This window comes from Manacus candei, unplaced genomic scaffold (genome assembly GCF_025592945.1).
Source record: "Manacus candei isolate 608988 ecotype Guabito, Panama unplaced genomic scaffold, ASM2559294v1 h1tg000121l, whole genome shotgun sequence".
NCBI lineage: Eukaryota > Metazoa > Chordata > Aves > Passeriformes > Pipridae > Manacus > Manacus candei.
The window spans coordinates 297,531-316,849 of NW_026138169.1; the positions used below are offsets into that span (position 1 = coordinate 297,531).

Here is a 19,319-nt window from a genome sequence, read left to right on the forward strand (position 1 = left end):
TGCCGTGGGGACAGCTGGGAAGGAATGCCACTACTGCATCCTTGGCTGGCACTGCTGACAACTGGTGGGTGCTCTGACGAGCCATCCACTTACTCTGGCCAGTTCTGCATGTCCTTGAGGGTTTTAGAAGTATAACCAGCTCCCCATGTTCCTGTAGGAATGCTGATTATCTCTCTTTATGCTTTTGTTGTCAGATTGAGTTCAGCTTACCAAATACAGGTTGCTTGTCCTACCTTCTGCTGTGCTCTTCCTATCACCTGCTCTGCACAGACACTGTATTTGGCTGAACCTTTTTCTAAAATTAATCTTTGCTAATTCCCCACCAGGCTGGTCAGTCCCAAGGGGGTGTGTCTTGCAGTCTGCCCCTTGTTGTCACCTTCTTGGTGGCTGAGAAAGACATGTTTGTTGTTAATGTTGGTGATATGGCTTTCCTTTGTGACCTTCATTGTTAGTCTTGCTTAATATAACCAACCTCAGCCTTGGTCCATTTGATCTCTCAGTGTGGACCAGCAGTCGTGTGTGAGTCGGGCAGGAGAGCTTGTGTCAAAGGTCCCTTCAGGTGTGTGTTCTTACCTTCTACAGTCAGGAGCTTGGGTTAAAATGAAGGCTTAGGTGAAGCTCTAAAGCCCTGTCAGTGTTAAGTGGCCTGTGCACCAAGGTGATGGACCTGCAATAGCACAGTGACCAGACCCAAAGTTTCTTGTCCCAGCATCTAAAATCCTGTCACAGGTTAAACAGCACTTGTGCCTGCCATGTTGAACATGCCTGCAGGGAGTTTTTCAGAGCTGACCTCAAGCAGGTCGTGCTGTCAGTGACACAGAGCAGGGCTGTCCGTGCTCAGCTCGGAGGCACACAGGAGATTCTAGGGGTCTCATGCCATTCCTCTGCTTCTGCCCTGCCTCAGCTCTGCAATAACAGAGCAAGGTGATGCCTGTCACTTCAGTCAAGCTGCACGTGAGCTGGGATATAGACGTCTGGAACAGGCAGATTCCTTGCCAAGTGTGGTCGATCAAACCCAGCTGCAGAGCCAATCTCGGCAAGGGTGATGGAGAAACACTCCAGTGGGAATCAGCAAGTTGGGAGGCACAAGGACCAGACTACCAGAGGTGACAGGTCCCTGGCTGACCCACAGCAGCAAATTCAGAGCTACCTGTCTGTGTGTCCAAGTTGGAGATTCCTACAGACAGTGTGAGCCTGGCTCTTTCCAGAAATGCTGATGCCACTGCAGAAGGTCTATAGGACCTGGATGCAGAGGAGCTTGTTATCAAGTCCTTAATGAGGCCCAGGCAGCCATTATAGATGGAGGCTGCTGGGCTTCCACTCTACCTGCCTGTCCGGTATGGGAGTGTCTCGGTTACCACACCGTCACTGCTGAGGTTTCTGTTGATATTCTGGTCTGTGACTGATTACTGCCTCATCCCTCTCCTTAAATGGGCTCAGGAGCCAAGAACAGAGTGGCTGGATAGGGGACTGGCCCTTGCCATCCAACACGTTTGTAACAGGATTTAAAGACCCACTGAAAAATGAAACTGATCCCAACATCGCATGAAGGGGACTTTATCCTTGGCTGCTTCTGCTCCACGTTTGGCAGGAGAGGGTTCTCAAGTTTTGGGTTTGTGTTTCCTCTTACAATCCATTGTACAGATAAGAAAGGCAGAACAAATAGAAGATTCAGAAAATAGGTTATTTCCTCTCCCCAGACTGTGTGTTTCACCCCCATGAGTTCCTCTGCCATGCCTGCAGGAATCACAAACACCTGTATGATAGTTCCTGTACACTGCATCCTTGACAGACATCAGGGATTCCCATAAACAACAATATAAATCTGATGTTAGAACAGAACGGTTTCTGAAGCCTTAAATACTCTCTTTAAAAGGCCTGGTATGAGAACTCAGTGTGCTGGACAAGCTGTGGGCACTTTGCTCCATGAACTAAAGGTGGTGCTGAACGGACGCGTTGTGATGGGGTAGGGGCTGCCCCATGGAGGGGTTGGCTCCAGCAGCACAGGAGCACGTTAGAGGATTGGACAAACTCCAGTTGTAACTTAGGAGTGTGAAATACAAAGCTACACAGAAGTCCAGAGCTCATCATTTGGGAACTGAGGAGGATCAGGTGTTTGCTGGCCACTCGAGGGAGGGTTTTGAGCTACTTGCCACGTGGGGGGTGTTGAGATCCATTGGGACAGAGTCCCCAGTAGAGAGAACTGGTGTAGCTGTGCACGACCCTGGCCAGAGCTTGTCTAAAGGAGTCAGTGTCACTGGGAAAACAGATCAGGTCTTAGGAGAAAGACAGCTTACGCTGCCTGGGGATGTGAAGGTGAGAGGACCTGGTGGTGTCTGGGAACAGGTGAGCACTAGGAATTAAGTCATCTTGCTGGGCTCCCAGAATCAGAGCTAGCACAAGAACAAAAAGCAGTAAGCTACTTGTGAATGGTTGGTTGGGAAAGAAGCTGCTGACTACTGGAGCAAGCTCTGCTTCCAGCTCAAATCAGATACAATGATTTGTATGAGCCATGCAGCAAGGCAGAGCTGAATTACTGAGGGTGGTCCTTCTTGTCTGACTACAGCCCAAAGAACATCTTTCCTCTGAGACTGGAAACTAGTCTGGTCTCATTCAGATGGGAATCCTCTTTGGTGTGGAAAAATACAAGCAGTTTGGCATGTCCTGGGTGAGCCCATGTTGTACCAGTACAGACCAGGACCGATTGTGATTGCCCAAGAGGGTGACCAGGGGGGAGATGGGCCTGAAACTGTGGGACTGGGCACATTCCAGTGTGACAGTAGAGCTTCAAATGGGTGATGGCTCTGTGCTCCCTGCCCACCTCAATGTTTCTCCCTGGCAGAGACAGCTGCTTAGTTTTAGAGGGTTGCTTGCAATCTCTGCAGAGGTTGCTGTCACAAAGGCTTATCTTTCATGGGGGTCCATACTTGTGCTCTGCTCACTATTCTTGTGGCTGCAAGTTATTCCCTCCCCACAGCTCTGAGTGATTTGTGGAGGTGCTGGCTGCAGGGAGGCCTCTGATGGTCACCTCCCTCCACTTCAGCAGCTTGGCTTAGCTCTTGTCTGAAGGCACTCTGGCACCAATGTCTTTCTGATAAGTGTAAGAGTTACCTGGTATATCCATCCTCCCAAACCCCTGAGGTGGTGACTGATAACAGTGACTTTGGCATCTCTGGATGTTCCTTGGGCTGCTGTTCTGGATGAGTTGCTCATGACAAATGTTATAGATCTGATTGAAGTTTGGCACTTCAACTGAGAGTCATTCCCAGCTTGTCTTCTCATGAGGCAGCAGCTGTGGTCTCCAGGTTTGCCCTTGGAGGGTGATGCTAAGCTGCCAAGGAAACAGTGCAGGACTGTATTGGGGCAGGTGACTGGAGAGGAGCCACCTTAACTCCACCATCCTGCCCCTTTCCACCAACATCCCTGGAGTTGCAGGTGTTCCCTGGGATCTCATCAGGGATGGGCTATGGTTTCCTGTATCCTAAGCATTCCTGACTTTCTTCTAGTGGCACCGGACACGATTAACAACCACGTGAAGACCTGTCGTGAGGAGCAGAAGAACCTGCACTTCTTTGCCCCGGAATACGGAGGTATGGCACGGCTGTGGCCACAAGCCTGGGTTTGTTGGCTTTACTGATGCTTCCAAGCTGTTCTGCGCCTTGTTCTCAGCTCCAGGCTCCTGTCAGATGTCACATTAACAGTTCTGGGCCATTTGCCTGCTGAAGTGCTTCAGCTTCTCTGTCCTTTGGTAGCAGAGCAGGGAGAAGCTGCAGGACTGTCCCAGCCCTGCACAGAACGATGCTGCTGAGTGCAGGGCTGAGTGATAACAGCGCTGTTTCTGTGTTACAGAAGTTGCCAACGTCACCACTGCTGTGGACATCTACTCCTTTGGGATGTGTGCACTGGAGGTGAGTGTGGAGTGTGGGCTGTGGGACAGAGAGGATAAATCTGAGGAAGGAGATGGCTCTGGAGAAGCTGTGGCCATGGGTGGGTTACCTTGGTGACAAGTGTGATTTGTTCTCAGAGCCAAGTGCACTTTGCCTTGGAGGGATCCCTGTGGAGGCTCCCCTAAGAGCCTCACTAAGAAGTAAAGGGCTCAGCGATGCGTAGTTCTTCCCAAAATTCCTAACGGGTAATGAATATGGGTCTTGGCCAGTGCTGAGGTCTGACCCATTGGCTGGTGGGAACAGTCACTGCTGCCAGTTGTACATAATGTCCATGTACGCTCCCAGCTGGGAAGTGCCTGTTCCTCCTGGGGTGTCCGGAGCAGAGGGCAGCTGTAGTCCATGACTTTTTCTGGGCCAGCCTGTGCCCATCTGACAGATGCTGGTTGTAGTCAGTGTGAGTCTACACACCTGGTTGTAGCAGCTTTGTGGTTCCTTAGTCCTTGCAGTCAGCAGGCCCAAGTCCAGAAAATGGGAGTTGTTGCTAGAAATATTTTCTGGAAAGAATTGTCAGAAAGAGCCAACACGAAGAACTCTCAACCTGTGCTGCACATTTCATAAATGAAGCAGGAAGAGAACTGTGGAAAGATGCAACTTTCAGGAAACAAAACTTGAGTCTAAAGACCTTCTCTGCAATATTTTCCAGCCTTTCCTAGCTGGGAATTTGTGTCTGTTGTCTGTAACCCATTCTGGGTGTGTTGTGTGGTTGCTTTTGTTCTGTGATATGGAGTTATTCACAAAGCCAGGAGGGACACTGTCAGATCCTGGCAGTAATCCAGCACTGCTTCATTAGAGGATAGAATTATCAAGTAGAATGACAGGCCAATGGATCATGAGGTTCAGAATGGGGACACTTAGTGTCCAGGGTGCTGCTGGCAGAGTTCTCAGGTCTCCCTGGCAGTCTGTTGGGGTGCTAGGAGCAAGCTGTCATAATGAGGAACCACTCTCTCTGTCTCTCCCAACTGTGACCTTAAATAGCCCCGAACAGCTTGGCTGTGATTATCTCACACTTGGCAGTGGTCTCCTTGAGCTCTCTTCCCTGCAGTCTGTCATTCCCAGTGGAGTCTGATGCTCTGCTCTGTGTTTGCAGATGGCGGTGCTGGAGATCCAGGGGAATGGGGAGTCATCATATGTGCCGCAGGAGGCCATCAACAGTGCCATCCAGCTGTTGGAGGACCCCCTGCAGCGGGTGAGCGAGGGGGGTTGGTGCCCTGCATTGCTTGGTGGCATTGCTCGTGGTCTCATGCCGTTTTTGTCTTTAGGAGTTCATTCAGAAGTGTCTAGAACAGGACCCTGGCAGGCGCCCCACGGCCCGAGAGCTCCTGTTCCACCCAGCGCTGTTCGAGGTGCCATCGCTGAAGCTGTTGGCTGCTCACTGCATCATCGGGCACCAGCGTGAGTACAGAGCCCTGGGAGCCACATCCCCTCATCAGTCTGTGTCCTGCAGAGCTTTGCCGAGCTGTCAGTGCAGCTGGCTCCCCGGGAACCCCCCTCCCTGCTGCTCTGCATGGGCAAGGACCCGGCTGTGGGATGCAGCGGTGGCCACTGCGGGGCCGGGAGGGCTGCGGTGCCCAGCCTGCTCCAGGAGCATCAGAGAGCTCAAGACCTTTCTGCTTTTCATTACTTTTCCAAGTCTGGAAAGAAACTGCAATTGTTCTTTTTCCTTTTTTAAAAAAATTAGATATGATTCCTGAAAATGCTTTAGAAGAAATGACCAAAAACCTCGACATGAACGCGGTATTGGCAGAGATCAATCATGAGGACAGGGAAGGAGTCAAGATGATGTGAGTCCCTGTGGTGTGCTCTGGGGGCTGCTGGGGGCAGCAGTGCTGGGGCCCTGGGCTGAGTGCTGTGGGGTCTGACTGGGACTCTGCCCATCACTGAAGTGGTGGTGTTTCACCACTGAGGGAACCAATGGGAGCTGATGGAGCTGGAGGTGAAGGAGCAGTCGCTGCCTCTCTGGGCACACAGAATTCTGGGGAGACTTCTGGGTGGGAGGAGACCTTGCACCTGTGTCGTGGGAGCAGATTCCACGCAGCTGAGATGTGAATCTTTTCCCAGGTGGAGGGGTGGGAAGTGAATATGCTGTAGTCCTCAGTGAAACATGGCTGAATAGTTTGGGAGGGTGCTCAGACCAATCACAGCCTTGTCAGATGAAGTCCAACACCTTGGAGGAAGAGCTGCTCCGCATTTTCCTGATGGAGCAGCCTATTCCACACTCTGCACAAGGAAAGGCAGTTTGGGCAGCTGTCAGTGACACACAACACCACTTACACTGTAGGAGTGGCTCCCTGAGGGAGTTACTGCAATGCATATGGAGCAAGTAGAGTGTCAAAAAGTGATTTTAGATAGCAAAGCCTTGGCCACTTGAGGGATTATCTGAAAAGACTAACATGTGAGTGCTGTGTTCCCAGAGAAGCCCAGGATGCTTCCAGGGGAGCTCAGAGTTCTGAGATGCTCGAGCTACTGAACAAGAGTAACCAAGGTGACAAGGAAGAACAGCTCTGTCTGTTTGAGCAGCTCTCTGAGCCATAGAGACCCTTCTAAAAACTGACCTTTCAGTTGTCATAGTTCTAGAAAATATTAGTATGGAATTCCCTTTGGAATGTTTTTTATAAAGGTTCAGAATGGAGGACAACAAGTGAACAGCCAAAGCTGTGCAAGAGAGATCCTTTACATACATGGGATGTCAGTCTGTGTGGGTTTGGCTGTCTGTAGGCACCAGCCTGGGGCTTGATTTTGGTAGTGCCATACTTCGGAGGTGCTGGAAAAGGGAAAGGAAGAGCAGCAATGACTTGAAATGTCAGAGAGCATCACTTTTGAGTGGTTCATCAGACTGCCATGCAACCCAAGCTGCCAGAAAAAAAAAAAAATTTGTTAAAAACTACTGCTGTGTTAGAGGATGGGACAGTCCTAGCTGCTGGGAGTGTGGGAAGGGCTGGAGAGTGGTCAGGGAGCCAAGGCAGGTATGCAGCCCACACCAGACCTGTGGATATCCTGTCAGGGTTTGAGCAGTTTTGCAGTCCCTGCCTCATCTCTGAAATGCTTCAGAGCAGCCTTGAGACATGGGTTTGGCTATTCAAAGTGTTTGTTGCAACCAGTGGGCTGTGTGGCAGGTGTCTGTGAAACACCTTGCCAGGAACAGTGTCATTGGGCCACCTTCCAAATAACTGTGCATTGGACAGCTCTGCAGGGAAGTGAGACTGCTCTGCCCTAACCTCTGCCTCGTCCTTAGCTCCTCTGGGTAGTTGTGTCCTTATGGTAGGATTGGAGCCTGTCCCATCTGTGGCTGCCTCTGTCCATATCCATCCTGCCCACAGACACAGCCCAGGACATGGGGATTTGGAACTGGACCCCAAGAGACCCGAGTGGATGTTATTGTGAGATAACTTCTCATCTCAGGACGTTTTGTTTTGTTTCCAGCTTCTCACAATCTCCGGCGTTGGAGCTGGACAAGTTCCTGGAGGATGTGAGGTAAGAGGGTTTTTTTAAAGGGCACCTTTAACTGTGTGTGAGACTGGAAAAATTTCGGAGAGCCATAACCTCAGACCCTGTTACGACCTGCCCCAGAAAAAGGGGAAGGGGGGGGTAACTCAGGTTTTTATCAATAATTCCCTTGGAGTGGATTAGAGTGAAACGACATTGAATAATCGGTGTTTGAAAACATATACTGACAAGGTTTATTTCAACAATTCTGTATCAACAAGCATGCTAGCAGTTTGGGTGTTGTCCTAAAACAATGCAACATAGAGATAACTTTTGCGGGGGAGAAACTGTTTAGGGGAGAGGAAGCTGAGAACACAAAAGAAATGGACATGGTCACCACCCACTGGGTCCAGCGATGCTTGAGAGCAATGGTCATGATTCACAGGCGGTGGGGGAGAAGGAGAACCCCCAAATTCTCAAAGTCACCAGTCAGTTTATATACCCTCAGCATGCTTTTGCACCTCCCTGGCATGAGGGGTTGTTTGCCTTTTAGGGCTTAGCACTGGAGGGAGGGATGGGCCCAACTGGCCACCTGAGGTGTCTTCTTGCCGTTTAGGGCTTAGCCCCTCTGAGGCATCTCCTTGCCTTTTTAGGGCTTAGTCCACCTGAGGCATCTCCTTGCCTTTTTAGGGCTTAGTCCACCTGAGGCATCTCCTTGCCTTTTTAGGGCTTAGTCCACCTGAGGCATCTCCTTGCCTTTTCAGGGCTTAGTCCACCTGAGGCATCTCCTTGCCTTTTTAGGGCTTAGTCCACCTGAGGCATCTTGCCTTTTTAGGGCAAAAGTCAAAACCTGCAAACTCCTGGAATGCATAAATCATTAACTGTTTCAGTCTCTGACAGACCCTGCTCCTTTCTTGTAGGAACGGAATCTACCCCCTCACAGCTTTTGGGATGCCGCGGCCCCAGCAGCCTCAGCAGGTCGTGGTGAAATCTCCCATTGCTCCCCCGTCAGTGAAAACCCCAACTCCAGAGCCCGCTGAGGTGGAGACACGCAAGGTGAGCGCCCGGGGCTCCGTTCCCCCGTCCCGTCCCCAGGCAGGGGAGCCAGGCAGCCACTCACTGCCTCTGTGCCTCTGTTCCAGGTGGTGCTGATGCAGTGCAACATCGAGTCCGTGGAGGAGGGGGTGAAGCACCACGTATGTTCCCACTTCTGGCTGAGCTGGGGGGGACCAGGGCAGCCGTGCAGAGCTCATGGCTCTGATGTGCTGCTGGTACCTGGGAGGACCCTGTGCTGCCACAGCTGCCGCTGCCGGGACCCAGAGCCCGACTCGGGCTGTGCCAGCCACTGACCCGTGACCTCAGCCCATCCCCAGGTCCAGGCTTCCTGTGTGGGATGGTGCTGCCAGCCGTGGTTCGGGACAAAACTGGCTGAGGCTGCTGTCGGACCCCTGTGGGGCTCTGGAGGGGTGGTTCCCGTCCTGGGGGGCATTTCTGGGGATGCTTTGGGCTGGCTGTGGCAGCCTGCAGGACTGCAGTCCCTCATGAGAACTTCTGTGCCCCGCAGCTGACACTGCTGCTGAAACTGGAAGACAAGTTGAATCGACACTTGAGCTGTGACCTGCAGCCCAGTAAGTACCTTCTTCAGCCCAGTAAATAGCCTTCTGACCATGCTGAGGTGCACTGGGGACTGGGGACTGACCCCCTTCCTTGTGTTGCAGATGACAACATCCAGGAGCTGGCGGCTGAACTGGTCCAGCTTGGATTCATCAGCGAGGTAAGCAGGGGCTCAGGTAGAGCTATAGGCCTGTATTCCTTTCTCAAAGTTCAATGATTTAGGCCAGATCAACCCTTTTCTGATGGGGAGGCAGGAGGAATAAGCCATGTCCCTGCCCTGGGGGGCTCCAGCCAAGCTCTCAGCTTTCGGTGGACAGGGCCTACCCTTAATTGTCCTTGTTCTCCCCAGGCTGACCAGAGCAGACTCACCTGTTTACTTGAAGAGGCGTTTAGCAAGTTCTACTACACTCGGAATGGATCCCTGACGGCAGTGACTGTGTCATCTTAGCCCCACGGCTCCCGGGCGGCCAGCGCGGCCTCGCTGCCTGCGACCCCTCTGTCTGCCCACCACTGTCGGGCATCCGCAAGACCCCAGCTGCAGTGCTTGGAAGCTCATCCTGCATGTGCCGTGGCTGGGCTCAGTGACAGTCCTCCCTGCCCGCCTCTAAAGGGGACTTTGCGCATCAGTATTATTTCCAGCCCTGTTTTTGTTGGGATTTTGCCCAGGTCATGCTGCAGAGCTGAGGCCTGGCTCGGGGTGTTCTGCAGCCCCACTCATGTGCATGGAGTTTGTTCTGTTTGAATTGTACAAAGTGTCTTTTGCACAGCACCGAAATGGTTTTTTTTTTTTTGGTTGGTTTTTTTTTCCTTTTTCTTTTTTTTTTCCTTGTTTTAATTTAAAGGTAAGCAGGGGTGAGCCCCTATGCCCCGCCCCCATCTGCACCCCCCGTCACTCCCCCCGTTCCCGGGCCGCGGGGCCCGGGGGTGGCCGGGCTCCCCACCCTGCCCGGCGCTTCGCTCCCGCCCCCGGCTGCACTTTGTTTACTGGTTCGCACCCGCCCGGGGCCGCGGCGTGAGCCGGCCCCGGGCTGTGGCCTCGCGGCCCTGGCAGCCCCCCCGCCCCCCCTGCGGGCCCCGCGGGCTCCCGGGGCTGCGGGGGCTGCAGCGGCCCCGTCGCCCCGTCCCGGCGCGTGGCGGGGCTGAGCCGCGGCTCCTGCATCTCATTTCTATCATTTCCTATTTTTAATAAACTGTTTTGTAAATACGCGAGTGCCGCCTCTTTCCGGACGGGGCGGGCCGGGGCCGCCCGTCCCTGCCCCGGGGCGGTGCGAGGGCGGCGGCGGCGGCGGCCATGGCCGGGGGACGGCGGGGGCCGGGGGCGCTGGCGGAGCCGCGGCGGCTGATGCGCTCGGGGCTGGGGCTGATCGTGCTGGGCCACGGCAGCCTGGTGCTGGGCGCCATCGTGCACGGCTCGGTCCTGCGGCACGTGGCCGGCGCCCGCCGAGCCGTCACCCCCGAGTACGCGGCGGCCAACGTGGTGTCGGTGTGCTCGGGGCTGCTGGTGAGCGCTCAGCGGGGGCCGGGCGGGGGACGGGGGGCCCTGCCCGGCCCCTGCTGAGCGCGGGTCTCCCCGCAGAGCATCGCCGCCGGCATCGTCGCCATCCTGGTGTCGCACAATCTGTCCCGGGCGGTCCTGGTGAGTGCGGGGCTGCGGGGCCGAGCGGGCCGGGGGCCTCGGCACGGCCCTGCCTCGCCCACGGCCGCTCCCCTGGACCTTGGCCCCGCGGGCTCCTTCCGCCTCGGCGGCGGCTGCCGGGGCTGCGGGTGTCGCCTCTGCCCGGCTCGGCCCCGCCGGCGGCCCCGGGAGGGCGGGAGCGCCTCGCTGGGTGAAGCTGCAGCCGCGCCGGGGTCCCTCGTGGGCTGAGGGGTGGGCGGACACGGAGCGGGGGGCGCGGGGCTGAGCTGCGGCGGGGGCGTCCGGTGGCGCCGAGCTCACAGGGGGTGAAGGATGTGAAAGGTGAGAGACGCTCATCCGCGGGCAATGAGCCGTCCTGGAAGAGGCAAGAGGTGGTGTGCTCTCTGTCGGAGCAGATGTCTGCCGGGTTCCCAGCACGCCCGCGACCCTGCAGAGCAGCTCTGCAGAGATGGGGGTGCCGGGCCCTGGCATTTCCCCCATCTTGGGCGAGCCCCAGTCGGGTGTTCTTGCCTGCAGCACTGGACCCTGCTGAGCGTGTCCCTGCTGAACTGCCTACTGTCCACCGCGTGTAGCGTGGGGCTGGCACTGGCCATCACCCTCACGGTGCACGGCCGGGGCACACATCTGGTCAGGGGCTGCAACAGCTCTGCGCTGCCTGCGGACGCCCGCACAGCCATCGCAACCAACGACTGTCCCTTCAACACAACGCGCATCTATGTGAGTCTGCGGGGCGCCACACACCCGTGCTCCTCCCATCAGCCTCTTTCTCTCGCTGCTTCCTCTCGTTTTTCTTCTTCTTCTTCTGTCTCCCTCTTCTCTCCCCTGCTGCCTGGCGTGGAGGCAGCCTGGTGCAGTGCCCACACTCTGCTGACCCCCTGCTCCACAGGACACGGCCCTGGCCCTCTGGTTCCCCTCCCTGCTGCTGGCAGCTGCAGAAGCCGTGCTCTCGGGCAGGTGCTGTTTGGTTGCTCTGGTCTTCCGGGGCATCGGGCCCTGTGCACACAGCTGGGACAAAGAGCAGGTATGCCCTGTCCAACCAGATGGGTCTCCCTGTATCTGCCCCACAGTTGCTCCCTTTGTGCTGCATTTTGAAGGTGCTGGGTTCTGCTGGGAACAAGCAGACTGCAGCAGTGGGAGGGGGTGATGCCGAGTTGGAACCTTTTCTGGCTAGCCTGGGTACCAGACTGGCACCCCTTCATCTTGGAGAGTTGTGGACAGACCCTCTTCTTCATGACCCTGAGAGTCAGGGGCTCTTGTTCTTCAAGCCTTGTTCTTTCCTTGTGTAAACTGCCCACCACACACCATTGCCACCCTCCCCTTCTTTTTTTTTTCCCTTTTTTTTCCTCTGTAGCTGACCAGGCCAAGTGCAGCGACGGAGAGGCCACCCCGAGAGAGGCAGCAGCTCCTGGCAGGGCTTGCTGAGTCTCGTGCCTAGGTGGAGAGGTGAGCACAGCACATGGGCCGTGCTTGGGGACAGCAGGGTGCAGGCTCTGCCATCAAAAGGGCCCCTGCCCACACCAGCCCCCCAAAACACCTCTTCCCAAGCACATGGCCAGTGGTATCAGTGCGATGCTGGGACCTGCAGCACAGCCTTGCACTTACACGTGCTCCTTCACTCCCAGGTGGTGCTGCAGGAGTGCTGTGATCCAGAGCAAGGTGACATCACACCTGCACCATGCCCCTGCTGTGGGTAAGGTGGGCTGCATGGGTGAGGGGTGTGCCTTCCTTCTCCCCCAGCCCCACCACCCCACCTGGCACAGATCCTGCGGGTTAGAAGGTGCTTTGGGCCCCAGACACTCTCCCCCTTCTCTCCCCAAGCTGCCAGGCCCTTCCTGGCATGCTGAAGGCTCTGTCAGCAGTCATGTCTGTCAGCAGTGACTGGGGTGAGCAGAGGTGCCGGGGCCCAAGTCCTGGTGGCACTGCGAGCAGGTCAGCTGGCTGTGCCGTGCTCAGGCAGGGCAGGGAACAGAAGGTGAAGAATCCTTTTGGTGTGAGCCTCTGGCTTTCTTGAGTAAATAAACTTTTCCACACTGGGTTCTGTGAGTGGCTCTGCTGGGCAAGTGCTGTCTGGGAGCTTGGCCTGCTGAGGGAAGGACCGTGCAGCTGCTGGGAGAGTCCATGTCCATGCTCACCACTCCCTAGGCACAGGGATGTTGACAGAGCCATGGTCTCAGTGTGACAGTCGTCCATCAGGGTGGAGGTTGAGACTCGTGTACAGGGTTTATGGCCCTGTGCCCCAGCAGCTGCCTGTGTTGTGGGCTCAGCATCCCCTGGCACACAGGAGCACAGCAGGGTTGAGATACACATTTATTGGGGGTGGAAGGGGAGGGTGCTGAAGAACTGCCCTGAAAGCTTCCGTAGTCCTGCTCACTGGAACGAGAAGCTGGTGCTCGGGAGTGCCCCACACCACCGTCGAAGAAACTCGATCACATCCTGGCCCGCTGGGCTGTGGGATGTCTGCAGAATGAGAGAGGTCTTGGCACTGGAAAGAGGGCCCTCTCCCAGGGGGCTCCCCGAGAGTACCCCGGGGGCTGACAGGGCTGGGGCTGTTAATTCCCACCCAACAGCACACTGGGAGAGTGCAATAAACCTTCCTGGGAGAGTGACTCACCCAGCATGACTGTATGGTCAGCATGAGGGGCTGAACCCACCCCCACAGCCTGCCTGCCTGCCCCACAGGGTCCTGGCTCACCTTGACAGCCATCATGAACTTGTACCACGCGTCCTTGTTGACTTCTCGGCCTGGCTTCAACTCGATCTTGTTTCTTAGTACAGGGTATCCTGGGCACAAAGTGACACGTTCAGAACAAGCTGAGCCCCACAGCAGACCCCCACCTGGTGCATCCATTCCCTCTGCCGTGGTTGGGGCTGCCCCATGGCACAGTGTGGAGAGAGCGATACTGCCTCAGGCTTTAAGAGACCAGAATGAAGAAGGGGGTGCTCAAAGTGGCAGGATCAAATGAAGATGAAGGCTGAACTGCCCTTGGCCAAGGACACCCAAGTGAGTAGGTCAAACAGTGGCACCCAGCTCCTGATTTTAAAGCCTGTTCTGGTGGCTCACCTCTGCTCTCCCTTCCCTGATCCTCTTTAAGTCCTGCACTGCAGTCCAGTACTGTCTGAAGTGTGCACATGGGGAACAGACCTTGCCAGAAGTGACAGCTTTTGTAGAGCAGGGCAGAGCAGGGCCAGGTGCTGCCCGGGGACAAGCATCTGTGCTGGCCAGCCTGGAGTCCCCAGACAGAGCTGTGCCAGCCTGAGCCATCACAGAATCACACAGAGTGGCTGAGGTCGGAAGGGCTCTGGAGTCTGTATGGTCCAACCCCCTGCTCAGACAGGGCCACCCCAGCCCAGGACCATGTCCAGATGGCTTTTGACTGTCTGGAAGGACGGAGATGCCACAACTTCTGTGCAACCTGTTCCAGCGCTCAGTCACCCTCCCAGTAACAAAAGGGTCCTTCTATCTCCTCCAGCAGCGCTGGTTCCCCACAGCCACAGTCTCCCCACTCCTCTCCCAGACCTGCCCGGCAGCATGTTCCCACTCCCTGCATGGCACCATCATCCCCTATCTGAGTGAGCTGGCCTGGAGCTTACCTGTGAGCAGGCAGGGCAGGGAACGCACCCCGGTCCCTGCTGCCACCAGTGAGGCTTCGTAGGTGTTGCGCTCGTCCTGTGGCAGCACCTGCTCCAGCCGCTGGTCCATGGACATGGTGAGCACCCAGTCCTTGACCTCCTCCCGCTGCTCCTCCTGCAGGCACAGGCCAGTGCATGGCCTGGAACTGCTGTGCCGCTGCCTGGCTGCAGCCCCACAGCCCCAGGGAGCACAGGGGAGAGCAGGACACAGGCATGCAGGACGTGCACAGGTGAGCACACACACATGGGTGGTGCACAGCAGAGGGCGAGTGCATGTGTGTGTGTTGGAGAGCACGGGAAAGAATGTGTGTGTGTGTGTGTGTGTGTGTGTGTGTGTGTGTGTGTGTGTGTGTGTGTTGGAGAGCACGGGAAAGAATGTGTGTGTGTGTGTGTGTGTGTGTGTGCTTGCAGTGGGGTGGGGGCCACAGAGCAGGGCCAGGGCTGGCTCTGTTTCCATCCCCAGTAGTCCCTACCATCCCAGCCTCATCCCAGTCCCTGTTCAGAGGGCCCTGAAGTACCATCACTGCTCACAGCAGCTGGAGAATGCAGGTGACACTCACAGGCACATGCTGTTGGGCTGGAAGTGGCACTTCAAAAGGAATGTCTGTTCTCTGGAAATCAGAGTGGTCCAGGGAATCCAGGTTCCCTTCTTCAATGGCCTGGGAAAGGAGAAGTAGTGAAGCACTGGGCAATGCCAGTTGTGGAGCTCACAGCACAATTCATGGTGAGGATACCCCTGTCTGTTCGTGCTTTGGTGACCAGGCCCTCCTGGCATCCACGGCCACCCTCTGCAGTGCCCCTCAGACACTCTCCTACTCAAACTTGTCAGGTGGCCTCAAAGAAAGGAAAGATGTAATCCAGGGCTTTTATTTTCCCCCAGCAGCTGCCAACAGCTCTTGGGAGTGTGGCACAGTGAGGTCTGTCAGCTCCCTTGGGTTTGGTGTTTCTGATGACCAACCTGCTGGTCAAAGAAGGGGCTGAGGGGACTCTCGAGTCTTGTATCACAGTGGCCAAGGCACTGGGTGGTGGCCTCCACCCCCCAGGTAGTTTTCTTTCCCTTGGAACAACTGAAGTGAGCTCATCCCGAAAGCTGTAACAGCACCTATAGCCATAAGGACTTCAGGCCTAAACGGTCAGGCCAACGTGCTCTTTGCTGCCACGTGCACTGTGGCATTGGCACGCCCAGGGCTGTACAGGTGCCCTCCCTGACAGGTCCTCCCACAGGTGGTGTGAGGGTACCCAGTGCTGTGCACACACACACTGAGTGGGGTTTGGGGCTCTCCATCAGCATGAACTCCAATGTGCTGCCATAAGAGCCTCAGATGTGCCCTGCCCAGGCTGCGGGTCTGCGGTGGCCCTACTGCTCGGTGTCATTTTAGTGGGACAGCCCTCCCCCTGCAGACCATACGCACGTCTGAGAGGTCCAGGAAGCGGTTCAGGAAGATGAATGCCATGTTCTCCCAGCTGACTGCCTGGTACAGAGAGGAACCCCGAGTGAGACCGGGCAGCTCATCCTCACAGCCACAGCTCTCCTCCCAGAGCCACGTCTGGGGAGGACATGGCTCTCTTTGTGTGACAGCATCCTACTTGCAGCACAGGAAATGGACAGAGACTGCACATCCCAGCTCGCCTCCCCCGAGGAATGAATCCCTGGGACAACCAGCCCCGTGGCCACAGGCTGTCCCACACAATGCAGCCAGGCATTATGGACAGGCTGGATGAGGCTTGGAGCAACCTAGTCTAGTGAAAGGTGTCCCTGCCCACGGCAGAGGGTGGAATGAGATGAGCTTTAAGGTCCCTTCCCACCCAAACTATTCCATGATTCCATTATTGCACAGCCAGGTCCAGGTTGTGAGGGCATGCTGCTGTCCTCGCCATGTGTCACCTGGGCAGACTGTCAGACACTTGAGTGACCCAGAGCAGTCTCACAGCCACACTAACAGAGCCGTAATGTGGCCTCTGTCCACCCCTGGCTCTGCAGGTCCTGTCGGTTGGCTGAGGTCTGTCCTCCCTGCCTGAGGCTGGACAGCTGCGGGAGTTTGGCTATTGGGCTGCAAGTGCAATCAGGGGGGAATTTGGGAAGATAAAGCTGAGAATCTCTGAACCCAGGGTGCCCCACCTCCTCCTCTGCTCTGCTGGCGGGTAGCTCTTACCTTGGCAGCTACCCCAGCCTCATAGAAAGCCTTGTCTGCAGGGAGCAGATCCGTGTGGCGCAGCAGGGAAATGGACAGCTGGGCAGCCATGGTGTCCTGTGAACATAGAGGACAGGAAAGACACAACAATTCAGCACAGAAAAAACAGCTTGTAAGGGATCTCATGAGATCACACCACCCCAGACTCACGGCAGGGACTCTGCACCCACATGTGCCCTACAGGTAACAAACAAAGGTCAAAAGCTTCAGTTCTGACCCTGACTTCCCTCACTACTGAACACATGGGACTGTCACCTGAGGGTGAAATTCTTGTGTTTATGAACATTGCTATTTTTCAGTAGAAGCCAACCCCAAATTCCCCCCATTTGAGTCACAGAACAGGTGAGGTTGGAAGGGATTGCTGGTGACTGCCAAGTCCTGCCCGAGCCCTGGTCAAAGCAGAGGCAGGAACATGCCTGTCAGGTTTTGACTATCTCAAGGGATGGAGACTCTCCAGCCTCTCCAAGAAACCTACTCCAGCCACAGTCTCAATAAGCTTTTTCTTGTATTCAGTTATGTAAGAATTATGGAGTGGAGATGAGGAATTAAAGGGGGATTTCACTTTTCTGCTTGCCAGATATACATCATCACACCAGAACTGTCAAGGCCACCCCTGCTCCATGATCCCAAATAGACTGCGCAGCATCTCAACATTCCACAGCTGTGAGGGTCTATACAGACTTGCTGTCTGACATGGTTCTGGACTCCCAACATCCACACATACAGCCATGGGGAAGTCCCAGTCTCCCCTGTGACTTTCACTGGGGTCCTAGCTGTGGCAACCTTTCCTTTTTGCAGCCTTCTCCATCACAGCTCCAGTCCCACACTAATACAGACCTCTAGCACAATTCCACAATCCCACATGGATCAAGACTTCAGCAGGGAGGCTGCTACATATTGTGGTCCACAACAATTCCCAGTCCACAAAAGACTCCAAAATACTTACAGTGCCTTTTGTGCCCCCCTCCCAGGCCCGTGAGCTCCCAAAGCCCCCTGAGAGGCTCAGTACACAGGGCCAGCACCTGCCAAAGCCCCGGGCAGATGAGCTGCTCTCAAGATCATGTGAAGCCCAGCAGCTCTCGCAGCCCAGGACAGCAGAGAGGAAGCAATCCCTCTCCTGGGAAGACCAGATTTTTTGTGAATCCCTAACTTTCTATGGTGCCTTTGCTCTCACAAGTCATGCCAAACACATGGATCAGCTTTCCCCTGGTTTACAGCTCAGCCTCAATGGCTGGGGCAGTTGCCACTATAAGCAGGGAAGACCATCTCCAGTTTCACCTGCTGGTGAAGGGCTCCCAGATCACTGCAGTCCTATTCCCATGCATCCATGATACATGTAAGTGCTCCATTAAGTGGAATAGTAACCCGTGGATATCCCTGAACCTACACATCCCCTCAGGGTTCCCCACTCAGGGTGGTGACCTGGCAGAGGAACTGCAAAGCCTCACCAGCTGCTTCAGGCCCTGCGCAGCGGAGCGGGTGGCGCAGTAGTGGGAGATCAGCAGCATCCTCTCGAACTCCTCGTGTGCCGGAGTGTTTGCCTCGCTGGACTTCGCTAAGTTTTCACACTGAGAAGAGAAAATGAGAGTAACTGAGGGCATGAGAGCACAAGGGCACTCTTTATCCACTTGAGGCCAGGAAAGCCCAGGGAGAGAGGGAACTGAAATATCCAGGCACCTCTAGAACTGGAAAGGGGCCGGGCCTTGGGTGCTCTGCCTCCCATAGCATGCTGAAGGAAGGAGGCTGTGGGAGCCAGGAATAGTCAACAGTACTGCAACAACAGCCAGCACTGGAGGCAGGAGTGAGTCTGGATGGACAAAGGGGGATTTGCTCATTTCATCTGTGCTAGAGCTATTTTGTCTGTGCTATTTGTGGGACAGAAACAGTGATGAGGCAATCATGAGCTCTGAGGTGTTCTGGGACAGGAATGAGGAGCAGAAGGCTCTAAGCATCCCTGGGAAGATGGGGAAGACTTGTATTTTCCAGGCTCAGTAGCTCTGTGCTTTCCCCATGCAGCCTGGTGAATATGGGTGTAGGATGAGAAGTGGACGTGTCATGATAGGCTCTCATGTTGCAGTGACACAGAGAGCTCTGCAAGGGCCAATGGCCAGACCCACTTCTAGGATTTGGCCTCGAGTGCAGAGTCACCTTCTTCTCTGCCTTCTCTTGCTCAGCCACATTCATTTCACATGATCCTGCTGTCCTGCTGTCCACACTGCCATCTCTTTCCCCTGAGCTTGTGTTCTAAAAACACTGCCCATGCCACCCGGTACGATTCTTCTTCCTGTCCCGTCAGGAGTCCCCAGGGGCTGGAGCTGCAAGGGCAGCGGTGGCCATGGCCACACTCACCAGACTGAGGAGCACATCCCGCAGGTCAGCCCAGCTGGAGTACGCCTCGGCACAGTTCATGCCAGAGGCATTCACCATCTCCACAAAGAGACGCTTGTAAATGTTGAAATTCTGCAACAAAAAGGAGAGAAGTGTGGAAGGAGCCAGACCAGGACTCAGTGTCTCTGGAGCTCTCCTGCTGCCAGGCACAGACTGAGGGAATGGCTCCTGGTGTGGCAGTGCTGCAGGTTGCTGGCTGCAGGGAGTGCTGGGGACAATGCAGGGAATGGGAAGGATGGAAGGATGCTTCCTGCAGCCATTGCTCTCTGAGAGGCAAATGGTTCCTTTTGTTCTGAACTTGGTGCTCAAGGTGTTCAAAACAAACACAAACGCTCAACTCCCTCTGCTGCTTCAAGTAGAGAATGTGCCAGAAGATTGCCTTTAGCCCTCTGGAAGAATCCACCGCAGGCTTGGACATGCTGAACAGTTGGCAGTCCCAGTTCTGACTGGGAGCCTGACTCAGGTGGCAGATCCCAGCACACTGGGATG

General features: G+C 55.4%; 3 protein-coding genes across 7 annotated transcripts in view; 2 read left to right on the forward strand and 1 right to left on the reverse strand.

The window, feature by feature from the left end:
- NRBP1 (nuclear receptor binding protein 1) overlaps positions 1-10,095 on the forward strand; it is a 33,429-nt gene extending 23,334 nt beyond the window's left edge. Inside the window, exons 8-18 of the mRNA XM_051770652.1 lie at positions 3,507-3,590; positions 3,850-3,908; positions 5,035-5,133; positions 5,207-5,339; positions 5,626-5,728; positions 7,368-7,418; positions 8,291-8,426; positions 8,513-8,566; positions 8,935-8,998; positions 9,089-9,144; positions 9,334-10,095. Of these exons, the coding sequence (XP_051626612.1) occupies positions 3,507-3,590; positions 3,850-3,908; positions 5,035-5,133; positions 5,207-5,339; positions 5,626-5,728; positions 7,368-7,418; positions 8,291-8,426; positions 8,513-8,566; positions 8,935-8,998; positions 9,089-9,144; positions 9,334-9,432 (938 nt within the window). The 3' untranslated portion in view covers positions 9,433-10,095. The remainder of the gene's footprint in view (positions 1-3,506; positions 3,591-3,849; positions 3,909-5,034; positions 5,134-5,206; positions 5,340-5,625; positions 5,729-7,367; positions 7,419-8,290; positions 8,427-8,512; positions 8,567-8,934; positions 8,999-9,088; positions 9,145-9,333) is intronic.
- Positions 10,096-10,260: 165 nt separating this feature from the next.
- Positions 10,261-17,880, forward strand: KRTCAP3 (keratinocyte associated protein 3). Of its 5 annotated transcripts, none has more exons than XR_007900343.1 (7): positions 10,261-10,485; positions 10,561-10,620; positions 11,137-11,337; positions 11,507-11,641; positions 11,972-12,063; positions 13,391-13,621; positions 17,020-17,880. XR_007900343.1 is itself a non-coding variant. In XM_051770656.1 (6 exons), the coding sequence occupies exons 1-5, from the start codon at positions 10,276-10,278 to the stop codon at positions 12,053-12,055; spliced, it is 690 nt and encodes a 229-aa protein (XP_051626616.1). In that variant the 5' UTR covers positions 10,261-10,275; the 3' UTR covers positions 12,056-12,063; positions 13,391-14,183. The 5 variants fall into 5 exon arrangements, 2 of the variants coding, with proteins under 2 accessions (XP_051626616.1, XP_051626615.1); XR_007900341.1 differs by lacking the exon at positions 17,020-17,880 and adding an exon at positions 14,372-14,798; XR_007900342.1 differs by lacking the exon at positions 17,020-17,880 and adding an exon at positions 14,372-14,798 and having other exon boundaries at positions 13,396-13,621.
- Positions 12,794-19,319, reverse strand: part of IFT172 (intraflagellar transport 172) — a 36,279-nt gene continuing 29,753 nt past the window's right edge. The window contains exons 41-48 of the mRNA XM_051770649.1: positions 18,792-18,902; positions 17,891-18,010; positions 16,404-16,499; positions 15,663-15,722; positions 14,811-14,909; positions 14,212-14,365; positions 13,313-13,401; positions 12,794-13,077 (exon numbers count right to left, since the gene is read on the reverse strand). Coding sequence (XP_051626609.1) covers positions 12,988-13,077; positions 13,313-13,401; positions 14,212-14,365; positions 14,811-14,909; positions 15,663-15,722; positions 16,404-16,499; positions 17,891-18,010; positions 18,792-18,902 — 819 coding nt within the window. The 3' untranslated portion in view covers positions 12,794-12,987. The remainder of the gene's footprint in view (positions 13,078-13,312; positions 13,402-14,211; positions 14,366-14,810; positions 14,910-15,662; positions 15,723-16,403; positions 16,500-17,890; positions 18,011-18,791; positions 18,903-19,319) is intronic.